The sequence below is a fragment of the Nasonia vitripennis genome, assembly GCF_009193385.2.
Source record: "Nasonia vitripennis strain AsymCx chromosome 4 unlocalized genomic scaffold, Nvit_psr_1.1 chr4_random0007, whole genome shotgun sequence".
Taxonomy (NCBI): Eukaryota; Metazoa; Arthropoda; class Insecta; order Hymenoptera; family Pteromalidae; genus Nasonia; species Nasonia vitripennis.
The window spans coordinates 2,859,529-2,873,640 of NW_022279643.1; the positions used below are offsets into that span (position 1 = coordinate 2,859,529).

Here is a 14,112-nt window from a genome sequence, read left to right on the forward strand (position 1 = left end):
CAGCCATGTTTAAAGTGTAACAATTTCGCTTGCTTTAATCCACGAATTAAATTTATCAGAATAGCCAAGCCACTTTACAAAAACTTGTTTTTTAACACCACGTTCCCTACTCTTGATCACACGTTCCACTTTGAATGCCTTATTTTGTGACAAACGATCATCGCCAACTCGAGCTAGTTCTTCGGGATAAAAAAATCCGTCGATTATTTCACCTTCTAAATCAGTCAATTCATAGGTGAAGAGATTTTGACGACGTGAGACACGGGTAATCTTAAAGATCTCTTCACTGTAATTCTTTTCGTAACCTTTATCGAAGGTGCCTTTCAACCGACTGATGCGAACATGATCACCCACACTGTATATATGTGCTCTAGACTTTTTTCTCTGACTAAGAGCTCTTTTTTCTAAATTTTTTCTTGCCACAACTGCATTACGAATATTTACAACTACCGGAACCATTTTAGTACCACTATGCATAGTGTGATTATACGCGCAAACGATATTTTCAATAACATCGATATACCTATGAGTATTTTTGTGAGTAAAATATCTGAACATACGTTCTTTGAGCGTGCGATTTAGACGCTCGACGACGGCTGCTTTAACATCGGGATTACGTGCTACTCGAAAATTAATCTTGTGTTGTTTTATATATGTTTGAAAATCTGATCCGACAAACTCTTTGCCTCTATCAGTTTGAATAAGAATTGGGCGTCGCCCATCGGCTCTTTTTAAGATTTTGTCGAAAGCAGCTACAACACTTTTTGTACTTTTGTCACGTAAAGGCTCGACCCAAGCATATTTACTGAGAACATCTATGACTACAAGTAAATACGCAAAATTATCGTTATACGTTTTAAGAGATTGCATGTCGCACAAATCCATTTCCCAACAATCATCCACATTAGTGACATTGTACATCAATCTAGGAAATTTTCGTCTAATAGGTTTGTGTAGTGTGTATGCATCTTGATTACTTAACCATTAACCTCGCTTTTCTTCTTCTTATTTTTACCATTGATTCGTAACAGATTACGTGCACCAGCGTATCCAGTCTCGTGTCTAGTGTCAAAGTATTGATTTTCATAAGACATGTTAAATTTTATAAGCCAGCCACTTGTATGCTTTTGGCGGTATGGATTTTTTCTTATTCAAACGTGCACTATAGCGTTGTGCGGCCGCGAGTCTAGTACCTTGTTCCAAAGTCTGAACGCTCTCGGAATTATTTCTCTTGGTTGAAGGAATTTTGTTTAATGCACGTTTCAAACTTTCACTAATTTTTATCACCTCTGGATTACTTATTAATTTGGGTGGAGTGTCAGTTGTTGCTATAAAATTAGCTAATTGAAATCTTCCTACAGGTTCTTCAACAGGTCTACTCCGTACCACGTCTTCTAGTAAATCTAGAATATTTGAGTGTGGTGCTTTATCATCAATGCTAACTGTACCTGAATTATCCCATTTAATACGATGCGATGCTGATTTCCAATGTTGAAGCAATAAACGTGCTTTTCTCACATAACCCTTGGAAATGCTTGCAAGTATCGCTTCATCGGACAATGGACTCGATATATCTTCATTTTCATTCTCTACATCAAGTATATTTGCATCTGATAAAAGTTCCTGACGTTCCAAATTTTTAAAATGAAGATAACTTCTTAAAATTTGTAAATATTTTTGACATTTTTCACGTTCATCGGTGATACTTTTTGAAAAAAGTATATCGTGCATCTCAGCATCGAGACGACTTAAATTATCACCCTTTGTCTGTATCGTTGGCTCTAAAGCATTACTCGACTCTTCTACTATATGTTGTTGTTGTTGTTGTTGATGCTGTTGCTTCGTTACTCTCTCGTACGTTTCCACTGGTACAATGACCATTTTACGAGCGTGCTCCATATTTTAATTTCCAGAGACTCCAAATATTTTTGACACAAGTGCACCTATAATTGGTGCAAGTAACATTGGTAAAAAAGCACCACCGTTTTGAATAAGGACGCGTTTCTTTTTTTTCCACTCTTTTTCACTGTTATTACTACTGGATTTATTTGATAATTCTCTCAAGACACTTTTATGTTTTTTTAACTTTGACTTGTGTGAGTTTTTTATTTTAACGACTCCGCGCAATACATTTAACACGCACTCGCATATGCTTTTAATGAGTTTTTTATCAGCTACACGTAACAGTGCTAAGCGCTGTTGACTATCTGCATGACAAAGAGCATTCAATACTGCAACACACTTTTTTGTAAAATGCTTTGGTAGGCATCCACTCCTTGTATCTTCTTCTTCTTCTTCTTCAGTAGCAGCAGCAGCACCACCACCTCCACGCTGTCTTCTACGCTGTCTACGACTATCGATTCTCGCAGACGCTCCTCTCCCTGCCATTGTTTCAATCAGACTGAAGCTTTAATCATAGAATCCTCTACTTTTATCGTAATTTCTTATTCTTCTTCGGTACATATGCGTAACTCAATTTATCATCGGGAAAAACAGAGGTACGGAAACGAAATTCATCCTCGGTCGACTGTTTCAAATCCAACAAAAGATAGCCATGAGAAGTTGACGTACTATCGAGATACGCTTCTTGTAAAAATGTTGGGTCTTCGGGATAGACTTGACGCGCTAGATATTGTATTTGCGAACGATCACGTGGAGTTTTAAAAATAACGAGGTAATTTGCATTTAATGAGATACCGCGTTGACCAGCTCCTTTGTGAAAAAGATTTTGTGTAATAAAAATCACACTTAAATTCTTATGATGACTTCCCTTTGTAAATAAATCGAGAATAATGTTATTCGAAGATTCTCTCATTAAATCATCGATAATTAATAATTTTTTCTTTTCGTTGTCTTGAGAATAATCTGAAGGCTGAGGTAATCCCTCGTGAAATTCAACAATTTTTTTTCTACTCTCCCTACTTATGCCTCCTGGAAAAAAGTCTGTCTCATACGTAGACTGCCACTCGGCATAATAGAGTAATATCCGATCAAAAGTTACACTGCACATGAGTGGAAGATGTCGAAGAAACCTTTTGACAAAAGCTGTTTTACCACATCCTGTGGGTCCGCTAATCGCATATCCATTTCGCCGAGTACTCACACACACACATATACACACGAGAGATTTTCCTTAAAGTAAGCTTATGGCACGCGGACGGTCGGCGGCGGCGCGGCACACGTAAAAATAAGCTAATTTTACGTGTGCTGAATCACAAGCTGTTATTACCGCTGTTTAAGCTGATATTCGTGTCCAACAAGCTAAATAACACCGCGAGTAAACTGAATTATGCGTTAAAATGAGCTAAATTTCCATAAGAAGCGTTCTCTTCGATGACAGAAGCTATACTGAGGATATAAAAATGTGTTAGGGATCTTTTAAATGGAATAATAAGGAAATTATATAAAAATTTGTGTTTATTTTTATTTACAATAAATACATCCAAAAAGTTAATTATTCTTATATCCAAAAGGTAGAGACTTACGTGACGTAAGGTATCGTCGTTTTATCAATACAACACAACATGTTTTCGATTCTTCACGCGTTACAACTTCATGCATTTTAGTTCTTCTGATAGCTTTGAATTTTAAGCGTATTTTACTACATTCATCATTCATTTTTTCAGATTCGTGATCTTCGTTTGCAAAGGCATCGTTAATCAAATTCTTAATGCTATCAAAATTAATTTTTACACCGTTTGAGAAGTTTAATGAGATACCTTTTACTTTACAACATTCAATTTTATCATCTTTATTGGGTGTTACAGCTGTGTAAGCGTAAAACTTTGGTCCTCCCGAAACAAAATGACTTATATACGTATTTTCACCATAACCACAAAGTTCATCTGTCATATCACCTAGTTTAGAGCCAATAAAAGGTTTATACTCATCCGAAGCATCGTCATGCGAAACAAATATACAAGAATCTGTGTCATAATAAAGAACACGATCATCCAACCTTCTCAAGTAATTATATAGTTCTAAACGTGCTTGAGCAGTAGTGTAAGCCGCAATCACGACACTCGTATGCGGGGCAGAAGTGACAGCCTCATCCTTGTATTGCCAATTCACGTACAGTATCTCATCATTAATTGCTAGTATATCATTAACATCTCTTTCCGGACAAGTAAGAAGTTTTAAAAGAGATTCACGTGATTTTACAACTTCAGTTTGTTTCAAATAACTCCGTTGTCCAAACTTACCCCAAAACGAATTTAAGCAGAGCTTAGCAACAGCTCGTAACCCTGAATTTTTTTCGATATTATTTTTATCCAAAGTTATATCCTCATCGAGTCTATACTGTTCAATGTATTGTAATTTAGTTGTTTCATTAGTACACCATAAGGGCCATCCGCTAGCCTCTTGCTTGATTTTTAAGAAAGTATTTACGTATTCAGCAAAAAGGCCTCCGCTACCATCAATTTGATTATATTGTGTCATCTCATATTGCCAAATAATATAAATTTTCGTAATACTGTAACCGAGTTCAACAGCTTTACGCAACTCATCAGCAACCCAGGTGCCCGCGAATTCACGCATTTTTGGGTCTTCGTGATTGCAGTCACACTGCTGCATTTCTTCGCAGCATGAGCGGCAAAGAGCAAAAAGAAGACGTCCGTGCATTTTAATTGGTAAGAGTGGAATGTGCAGGTCGCGCGGTGGTAAGATACTACATTTAACTAATCCTTCAATATTGTTGAGATTATTGTTATTCCCCTGCGTTAATTCGTTGCAGTCTTCACCAATTAAAATTCGCGGATGTCCTACGGGAAATCGACCTCTTTTACACACGTACGGATAAAGAGAGCATATATCTGTATATTGAATTTTTTCGTTATTTCCGATCGTGTACTCAGTAACTATATTCTCCGTTCTACCTCCAAAAAAAGCATCGCGCGGATTCAACGTTATACGACTCATAAGAGGATGCTGTGTTACATATTCGTAGATATCGCGATTCTCTGCTTTTATCCGATCAAAAGTATATTCCCATATCTCTCGAACTTCGTAACCCAGGGCTTTTATTTTTTGAATTTTCCGAAAAGTATTCTCGTACGACTCATCCATAGTTCTGCCGTATGACATTATTTTATCTCGTCGTTTATTAAAGCAAATAGGACAACCGTGTGTGTAACAGCCTTGATATTCAAAGACAATACCTTTATTTGCATTATCATTTTCCAGAGGTAAATAGCCATCTACACGAAACCCTTCTGGAAGCATAAATTCACGTGCTCTACCCGCGTGTATGATTTCCCGACCAATCTCACGTTCACACTGTAACAGGCACTGTATTGACTTTTGCGAATGATTATCAGCGCGTCGATATCCACCTGCTGGAATGATACCGATAGTTTTTTCGCGTAAGAAATTTTTTCTATGCACAATGGAGCATGCAGAAGCTATGGTCGTTGCCTCTGTAAACGGACAATATTCCCGCACTTAATGAAAATTTTCCGAAAAGCCATGCATGCAAGTCTTAAAATTTCTACATCCATACGGCAATAATCGAGTATTTCACGTTGAAAATCAAACTCATTTCGGTTCTCCTCATACCATATAATAAACTTTTCCCTCTCAGACGTCGACATGGCGTTAGGCGCATAGAACGATGCTTCGGGTAAAGCCCCAACATAATTTTGATTATCTAAAGTATTGAATAGATGAGGAAAATATCCTTTTTTACTAGCTGGCGATAGAGAAAAGGTTTGTGGTAAAGCACTTAATTTCATGTGAAAATAGTTTAAGCTATCAATAAATTTTGTTCGCCCGCATTGAAGCATAATTATATTTTGTCCATTCAATATTACGTTCGGTACTATTGAGGTATTTTCAACGATTTCTCTCAAAATAAATTGCGCATCAAACCCACGAGAGTTATGAGCAATACAAATTATTTGACCGAAGGTAGTTTTCTCGCGTACTGTCATACCTATTAATTGTTTAACTGGATCATCGTGAAATATATGCTCTCTTACACCACACGTATGGCATAGTATATTTATATTTTCATCATCCATGCAATCATCGCAAACCTGTTGTACAACACATAGATTTGGAATGTGTATTTTTATCTCTGTATGTTCACGGTAAGCAGAATCTTGACGCGTCTCAAAGTCATAAAAAATAGATAAGTTTTTCTTTGGGGATTTACGATTAATCTGTGCGTTAACATTACGTCCAATGGGTTGAATATAACAGAGCTGATTTACATCATGTTTTTCGCGACATAAGTTGCACCAATTGATTCCACACTCGTGCTTTGACTTGTAGATATTAATTCGTTTGCAACACATATTACAAACTTTTACTACATCGCATATTTTTTTATTATTTTTTTTGTATGACCCATCTATTTTGTGACGGTCGAAACATACTTGTCCGTAAAATTCTCGGTTGCATTCTACACACTTTATAATATCTATATTAGAATTACACGTTGGCGCACAAAAACACTTGTCACATTTGGCTATGCATCTATGCTCATCTACGTATCTATAGCTTTTATTACAATGTTCGCAGAAAAAACGATTGCGCGCAGCACCGGTTAAATTTAATATTGTATCGAAATGACGCCTTCGCGCGTCGTACAAAAGATTTATAACGTCAAAAGAATTTTAATTTAACAGAGGTCTTCCATCGTAAAAGGGCGGTTCTCCACTTCCAAAAGATAAACTATCGTATATTACAATAGCGATATTTTTTGCAACATAATACCGCTGATACGTCCCTATTTCTCGTATACACGTCTGTTATCTCTGACAATATTCCAAGTATCAATGGCTTCGCTTGAAAAGAATTTTTTATATATCATAAAAGCCTCCCCGACAATTAAAGCTCTTGGCAAGCATAAATTATCGTTATTTCTTATAGATACAACCGATCTCTGAGATAAGCTATCAACACTCATCCTCTTTCTACTTCCACCTCGGCCACCATTAGGTATATTAACAAGTGTTAATTTTAGAATAAAGCTCTCATCTATTTGAAAATCCTCATTACTCTGAGCTAATCCGCTTATTAAATTCCATAAATCATTATAAAAAAAATTATTTACTAATCGTAACGATAACCCACCCGGGCCTCGTGCAAAATTTAAACTTCTAACGGAGACGCCAATCATGTCGTTTTCATTACATAATGAAATTATATAAGAATAAATATCGCGAATAACTAACTCCAACCAAACTATCGGATTTATAGATCCATCCTTCGCTGGAGATCTTATTTTTAGCACAATACGTCTACCTTCTATTTTATACTTAGATATATAATGCGAATTTTGTTGAAAAATATCAAAACGATTACCAGGAGGCTGGATATCCTCATCCTCTCTTTCCTCGTCGACTCCTTGATAATTCATATTATCGTCTGTTTCGCTTCTCTCCTCATCCTCCTCGCTGATCTCCTCCTCCGCCTCCTCATTCTCCTCACTGGGCTGATTATCCTCTTGTTCGTAGTCAGACAAATCATCATTATTGCTGCTTGAATTTTCAATTCTTCTTCTTTATCCTCTACCAACTTGAATAGAAAAATCACTTTCATCGGCCTCGTAATCCTGCGATTCTACTGAAGTATTGGTGTTCGAAGATGATGTAGATAAGGGAAAAATGGTTGTAGAAGAAGAACAAGATGAATCGTCAGAGTGATTATGTTCTGAAAAAATTTATTGAATACAAGATATTTGAATACCCTATTTTACACTTTCTTATTTTTAAATTATTCTTCTGGTGGTCCTGAAAAACTCTGTCCCAGGCGATTAAACACTTCAGGTAAATTTTTAGTGTCTAACAGTATGGAATTTTTATATTTACAAGCATTGAAAAACCAACGTATTTCTTGTGCTCTTCGAACATACATGATACGCATGATATCTTGTTTCAAAGCCCTGGGGTACTTTGCAAATCCTTCGAGACCACGTCGAATAACTTAAATAATATTTAAAAATAAGAATTTATTTCAAGAAAAATGTATATTTAAATACAGCATAATACTCACGTTCATTAATTTGACGATCTCTTGGATTTCCCTGGTTAAAAATATGCTCGGTGACCAATCCTCCAGCGCTTCTTCTTGTGTACCGCATTTCTTCGGGTTCTACTGGTCGGGCCAAAAAGTCGAGCATTTGTTGCCGTCTTTTAACACATGGATGCTCTGCATACTCAATAATATTCTCGCTTTCATCAGCTGCTCGTTCCATCAAGCGCTGTAGAATATTATTAGCAGCAGCTGTTGGCTCTATACATGTGGCAAGAAGGTGGTCAACATTAATCATGCGCTGAGAATCCCTATTGGCAGGTACATCTTCAGCCTCTTCCGCTCTAGCATCGTGCTCATTCTGCGCTCTCTCTACTGCTTCATCTTCCTCCTCCTCCTCCTCCTCCATCGCCTCATTCACCTGAAGACGCACCGCTGCAGGCGCCGCAGCCACCGCTGCTGCTGCTGCTTCTCTCCTTATGGCTTCGCTCTCCTCTGCCCGCAACTCCTCTCCGTGTGCATCGGCAGCGCTCACCCCCACCATTTCAGCCGGTACAAACTGTACATCAGCTATAGCATTCAGCGCTTGCGCTGCATCCTCCTCTTCCGTCTCACTTGCCTCTCTTTCTTCCTCCTCCACCTCCTCCTCCTCCTCCTCCTCCTCACTTTCATCCGATGACGTAGGTTCAACATATTCACTTGATGTGTATTCTGTAATATTATCATCATCTTCATCAGAGGTTATGTCGGCTCACAAATTTTCTAACGCTGAAATGTAAAACAATTTTATGTTAAAAATACAGAGCTTACTTTTTATACTAAACGTTATATTTATTCGAAGGTAGTGATGCATACAACACATGAATATTAAATTCTCTTTGATGTCGAATGAATTAAAACAAAATATTAACCGATATTTGATTACACATTTTTTTAATAAAAAAAAGCAAGAAGTATAGTGAGAAAAACAGTTGTTTAAAAAAGTATTCTCACTGTCATAGAATATAGCGGATGTATATTCTTTGATTTTATAATTATACGTTATATTACTGTAATGATAAAGAGATACGCATCGCATGCTATGTAATATGACAGTTGTAAGAAGCTAATATCCCTAGCGCTGAAGCAGATGACTTGAAAACACTAGGCGTCATACGTAGCAGTCGACGCGTTCTAGGGCAAGAGCAGACGACACTGCGTTACGAATGTGTGTATGCGCGCGCGTGAGTGAATGAAACAGAGCTTGTAGCAGCAGTACCAGACGACGCTATCAGCTGTGGCAGCGTTTACCTCGTTGCCAAGTACAAGTGCTGTTTGATTTTTATTAATGACAACGCGATATAGTGCAGAAAAATTGCAATCAATAAAAATGTACTCACCATTATTCTCCTCGAATGCTGTCATTAACCGCGTCAACACAGGTAAATGCGCAAAATTCTGTTGCATACAAAATTCTGCTGCGCATCGCACAGCTAAGTTGCATTTTTTAAAAATGTGTCTATGAAGCTGTGCAATTTTCCGTGGCCCACAGCATCGTAAAAGACGTGAAAACTCGCGGCATAATTGGCACGCTACCATGCGTTTCACGCGTAGACACCAGCTTCTTGTACACCTGCGTCTAACAACACTATTTGCTTGAAGATTGCCCGCGATGCGAAGCACTACACTGCGTAAAGACTCCTCGGCTACGTTATACATGCTTGCGAGCTCTTGATTTAATGCAACTACTCTCATGACTACTGAGCTCCTGAGGTCAACGTAGGGTTTATATAGTATAAAAACGTCTTGCTAGTGGGGGGATGTGTGGACTCGCGCAACAGTATAAAGCACAAAAAATAACATCCTGTGATAAGTTTTGCCTCAGCTTTATCATTCGCGAGTATCAAAATTTCGCCGAATGTCACTTACACGGTAAGAGGATCGACTGATTAATAGGTATTATATTACCTACGCTCTCACGGGTCCAAGATGCATAACAATCTGAAATAATGATACCGTCGACGATTCTCGCACGATACAAGGCGGCTGAAAGCAATGCTCTATCACATTTAATAGCATTCAACTCCCTGTGCAAGCGATGACCATAGCGATTCTCATACAAGCAGTATCAAATATACGGCTCCGAGAATCCACGTGTTAATTACATTTGAGATTACTCTGAACCGTTGTTTTGTCACACTGATCCATTTTTTCCGCGCATAGGTATTGACTGTAAAGACTCTTGCCGCCGAGTAGATACTAAAAATATCAAGTTCACGCTTATAGCAGTCGAGAGTTCACACACACACACGCACACACACACACACAATCGTAAAAAAAGTATCCCGTGTTCGTCGAGCAGCAAGCAGTATCAAACATGTATAGTTGTTTTGTCACACTAATTCATCTCCGCTGTATAGGTATCGCCTGCTAAGACTCATGGCGACAAGTGGATACTAAAAAATATCAACTTCCTGCGAAGAGTACTTGAGAGTCAAAAGTTATGCTCTCTTGCGCTCGTAAAAAGTATCCCGTATCCGTCAAGCATTTCGCTGCACAACGCGTCAGCCAACTCGTTCGGGTATCGGGTGTACGAGCATACGTGCGGTATCGAACAATAATCAGCACAAGTCTAAATTTTTCTCCTTCGTCCCTCCTTCTCCTCCTAGGCCCTACAGATGACTGCTTCGACTACAGTCGTCAGTTCCAAGTTGATCGTATTTCCACTAGGATGTCTGTGAAAAGTGTTGTTTTACGTCAGTTGGAGGAGAAAAGCTCTCTCCTAAAATCACGAATGGAGCGTACGTCGCGGCTCATACAGCAGCACCGCGACACGTATGCTGAGCTGTATGAGGAGCGTGAAGAAATCAAATGCACGTTGCACATCATGAAAAGTTCACCTTCCATCGGCCCCGTCAATTACTACATCCCTAAGCTTGGGGATGTATGTGAAGTGTGTGCGCGGGTGATGAAGCGTATGACCATACGCACACGCTGGACGTACTGCACGGAGTGCAGGGCGCGACGCTGTACGACGTGCAGCAGAAGAGAACTGTGGTGTTGCAGCGTAGGAACAGATAAGAGGGAGGAGACGGAGGTGGTTGCTGAGGAGGTGATGCAGCAGCATGAGGTTAGTTAGTTAATAAGGTGAATATCTTATGTTTGTCATAATAGATTAATTATGTGTATCTTTACACAGGTGGTGCATGCCGATGAAGATGCTGCTATGCTAGATCTTGTGAAAAGAGAGGAGCAGCAGGAGGAAGCGGAGATGCAGCAGGAGGAAGCGGAGTTGCAGCAGGAGGTAGCGGAGGGTGATGAAGTCGATACGGAGATTGATATAGGCGAAGAATTTTGTCAGTTCGACTCGCCTGCATCTCCCGACAACATAGCTGACAGGGGAAAGCTTGTCATCGTGAAGATAGAGGCGAGTGCTGAAGAAGAGACAATCGACGTCGGATCGTGAAATTTTGTGTTTATGTGCGTGAGTGTATAGTGAACGCGTAAGTTTTATCATTAATTATATTTACCCATGTATGTGTGTGTGTGTGTGTGTGTGCCTAGATTAGTAATTAAGAGTAAGGAGTGTGTGCGTAAGAGAGAGAGAGAGAGAGAGAGAGAGAGAGAGAGAGAGAGAGAGAAAGAGAGAGAGAGATGGAGAGAGAGAGCGTGTGTGTAGGAGAGAGGGAGAGAGAGGAAGAGCGTATGCGTAAGAGAGAGAGAAGGAAAGCTTGTGCGTGAGAGATAGAAGAAGAGAGGGAGAAAGGAGAGCTGGAGAGAGTGTGTGTGAGAGAGAGAGAGAGAGAGAGAGAGAGAGAGAGAGAGAGAGAGAGAGAGAGAGAAGGAAAGCTTGTGTGTGAGAGAGAAAGAGATAGGGAGAAAAAGAGAGCGTGTGCGTAAGAAAGAGTGTGTGCGTGTGAGTAAGAGAGAGAGAGAGAGAGAGAGAGAGAGAGAGAGAGAGAGAGAGAGAGAGAGAGCGCAGTGTAAGAAGCTAGTGTCCCTCGTGCATTAGCAGACGATACGACAGCACATTTTGTGTGTGTGTGCGTGTGTGCTCGCGTAAGTGTACGTATGTGTACACATGTGTGATTGGATTTATATTGTTTATGATAATTCGAATAATAATATTTTTTATAATAAAAACCATTATACATTGTAAGAAATGATTTTTTTATTTACTAACTTGGTGTGTGGAGACAAATGACATCATTACTATTGTATCCTTATCTTATCAATGTAAACAAATAATTTAGTTACGGTATTGTTTGTTTACATAAATAATTAATTAAAATTATCTATATTACATGTAATAAAGATAATTTTAATTACTTGTTTGTATAAACATGATACCTTATCTTTATTACTTGTTTACATTGATAAGATAAGGATGCGCCAGTGATGACGTCATTTGTTATGTCTCCCCATACCGGCTTACTTACTACTTCTAGACATCGTCTACAAGAAGATACAAGTTTTCTTAAGTAAATTTACAGTATAATATACAGTACTTACTTTAGATTAAATTAAAGCTTTTTATAGTTACAGAAGATCAATGTGAATAATAATAATAACACAGATAATATTATAACTATTGCAGGTAATACATTTTTGAATTGATCTTAATCAAGCGCTTAGTGTTATATGTGGAATAAAAAAATGGCCATAACTCAGCTAAACAATTATTATTTATAATAAGGCCATCTATATGTATACTTAGAACTAATGATGGCAATGACTAAGTCAAAATATGAACAGTATATATAAGACTTTATTTATTTATTTATGTTTTTTGATTATTTTTTATTGAAATATTTGTAGACATTGGCGATAACTGGACAAGTTAATCGTGTTTATTATTTTAATATTTTAAAGATTAGTTATAATTATATTTTTATATTTATTGTATTACAGAGTATAAATAAATCGAATATAATTTATCATGTGAAAAATCAAATTAATTATATTATATTTTTGTATTAATGTTCGGTTTTCTTCGTTTATCTTTATCATTTAATAGTAAATACACTCGACCTTGCTTAAAAATAACTTTGAGTTATTTCTCGATGTTTCTTGACAAAGCAGCATATTATTATTGACCATGACTGAATACTGTAGTGCGCAAATATATTTCAACTTTGTCTAAAGATTTACATTCAGATCTGTTTATAGTCATAGCAAAACTTAATCTCATCTAACGATGGTCTTGGCAAAAACGATCACGATCAAGTCGTGGCAAAAAGACAATTTTACCAGAATATTTTCCAGTAATGATTTGTCCAACTAATAGAAGTTTTATACATCCTTAATAATAATTCTCGTTCCAGTACAAAAGGCACCATCGATATCCAAATTTCTTAAACAATTAACTATCGTACCTCTTGTTAGTATTAACTAGCGCGATCACTCCTAACGTCGCTCGGTTAAAATATATATTGCAATAGTGATAAAATTCAAGTTTTGTTAAGATCTTTTTTCCTAATGTCAATTCCTAATAGGGGGAAGGTAAAATTTAAAAACTGAAAATATTAAAGAACTATGACAGTCAAACAAATACATTTTAAATTTTAAATCTAAAATATAAATACTCTAAACTCTTATTATTTTATATTTCCTAATATTTGAATTTCACAGTTTCGTTTTGAAAATTGTTTAATTTCAGTTTTTTAATTTTTACTTAATTCGTTTAGAAGCCAATACAAAGAAAAAGTAATTGCTAAAAATCTATCAAGAAATAAAGTAGATAATAAAATAATAAGTTTAGCCGATAAGACAACTAATAATTGTATTTATCATTTTGAATGAATCATACTGATGGATCGGTAGAAATGAAATGTACTAGGTTATAAGTGTCAAATTTGCATGTAAAACAACTTATTAGCCATTATATCATGTTTGTTTTCTACATAACTCCTAGAGGTCAGGCTACTTTTTTGCTATAAAAAGGTATCTTTTTACTGTATTGAGGTTGTCGGAGTCCGGATCAAACATTTAGATTTTTATATTTTAAGGTTTAAAATGTGAATAAGGTAGCCTTAACATATATATAGGGCTTTAAAAGTATTTTTATTAAAAAATTCAGAAAATTTCACAACAAAAGTATCTGGATAGTTTTAGTTAAAAATGCATCCCTTATGAATGACAAATCATTGAAAATAG

The 14,112-nt window shown here is 37.2% G+C and overlaps 2 protein-coding genes across 16 annotated transcripts in view; one reads left to right on the forward strand and one right to left on the reverse strand.

The window, feature by feature from the left end:
- The window catches only part of LOC100119385 (echinoderm microtubule-associated protein-like 2), an 804,666-nt gene that overhangs the window by 676,253 nt on the left and 114,301 nt on the right, over positions 1–14,112 (forward strand). The window lies entirely within an intron of this gene.
- On the reverse strand, positions 5,607–8,555 carry LOC116417330. The gene is made up of 2 exons (XM_031930042.2): positions 7,999–8,555; positions 5,607–7,656 (listed from the first exon to the last, which is right to left on the reverse strand). Exons 1-2 carry the CDS (start codon positions 8,519–8,521, stop codon positions 7,508–7,510), a joined length of 672 nt encoding a protein of 223 aa, XP_031785902.1. The 5' UTR covers positions 8,522–8,555; the 3' UTR covers positions 5,607–7,507.

Excerpts from the sequence above, each read along its gene's own strand:
- LOC116417330 (XM_031930042.2), bottom strand. The coding sequence starts at position 8,521 with ATGGTGGGGGTGAGCGCTGCCGATGCACACGGAGAGGAGTTGCGGGCA. Across the intron at positions 7,657-7,998 it reads AGATCGTCAAATTAATGAAC|AACATAATCACTCTGACGAT; the intron begins GTGAGTATTATG and ends AAATTTTTTCAG.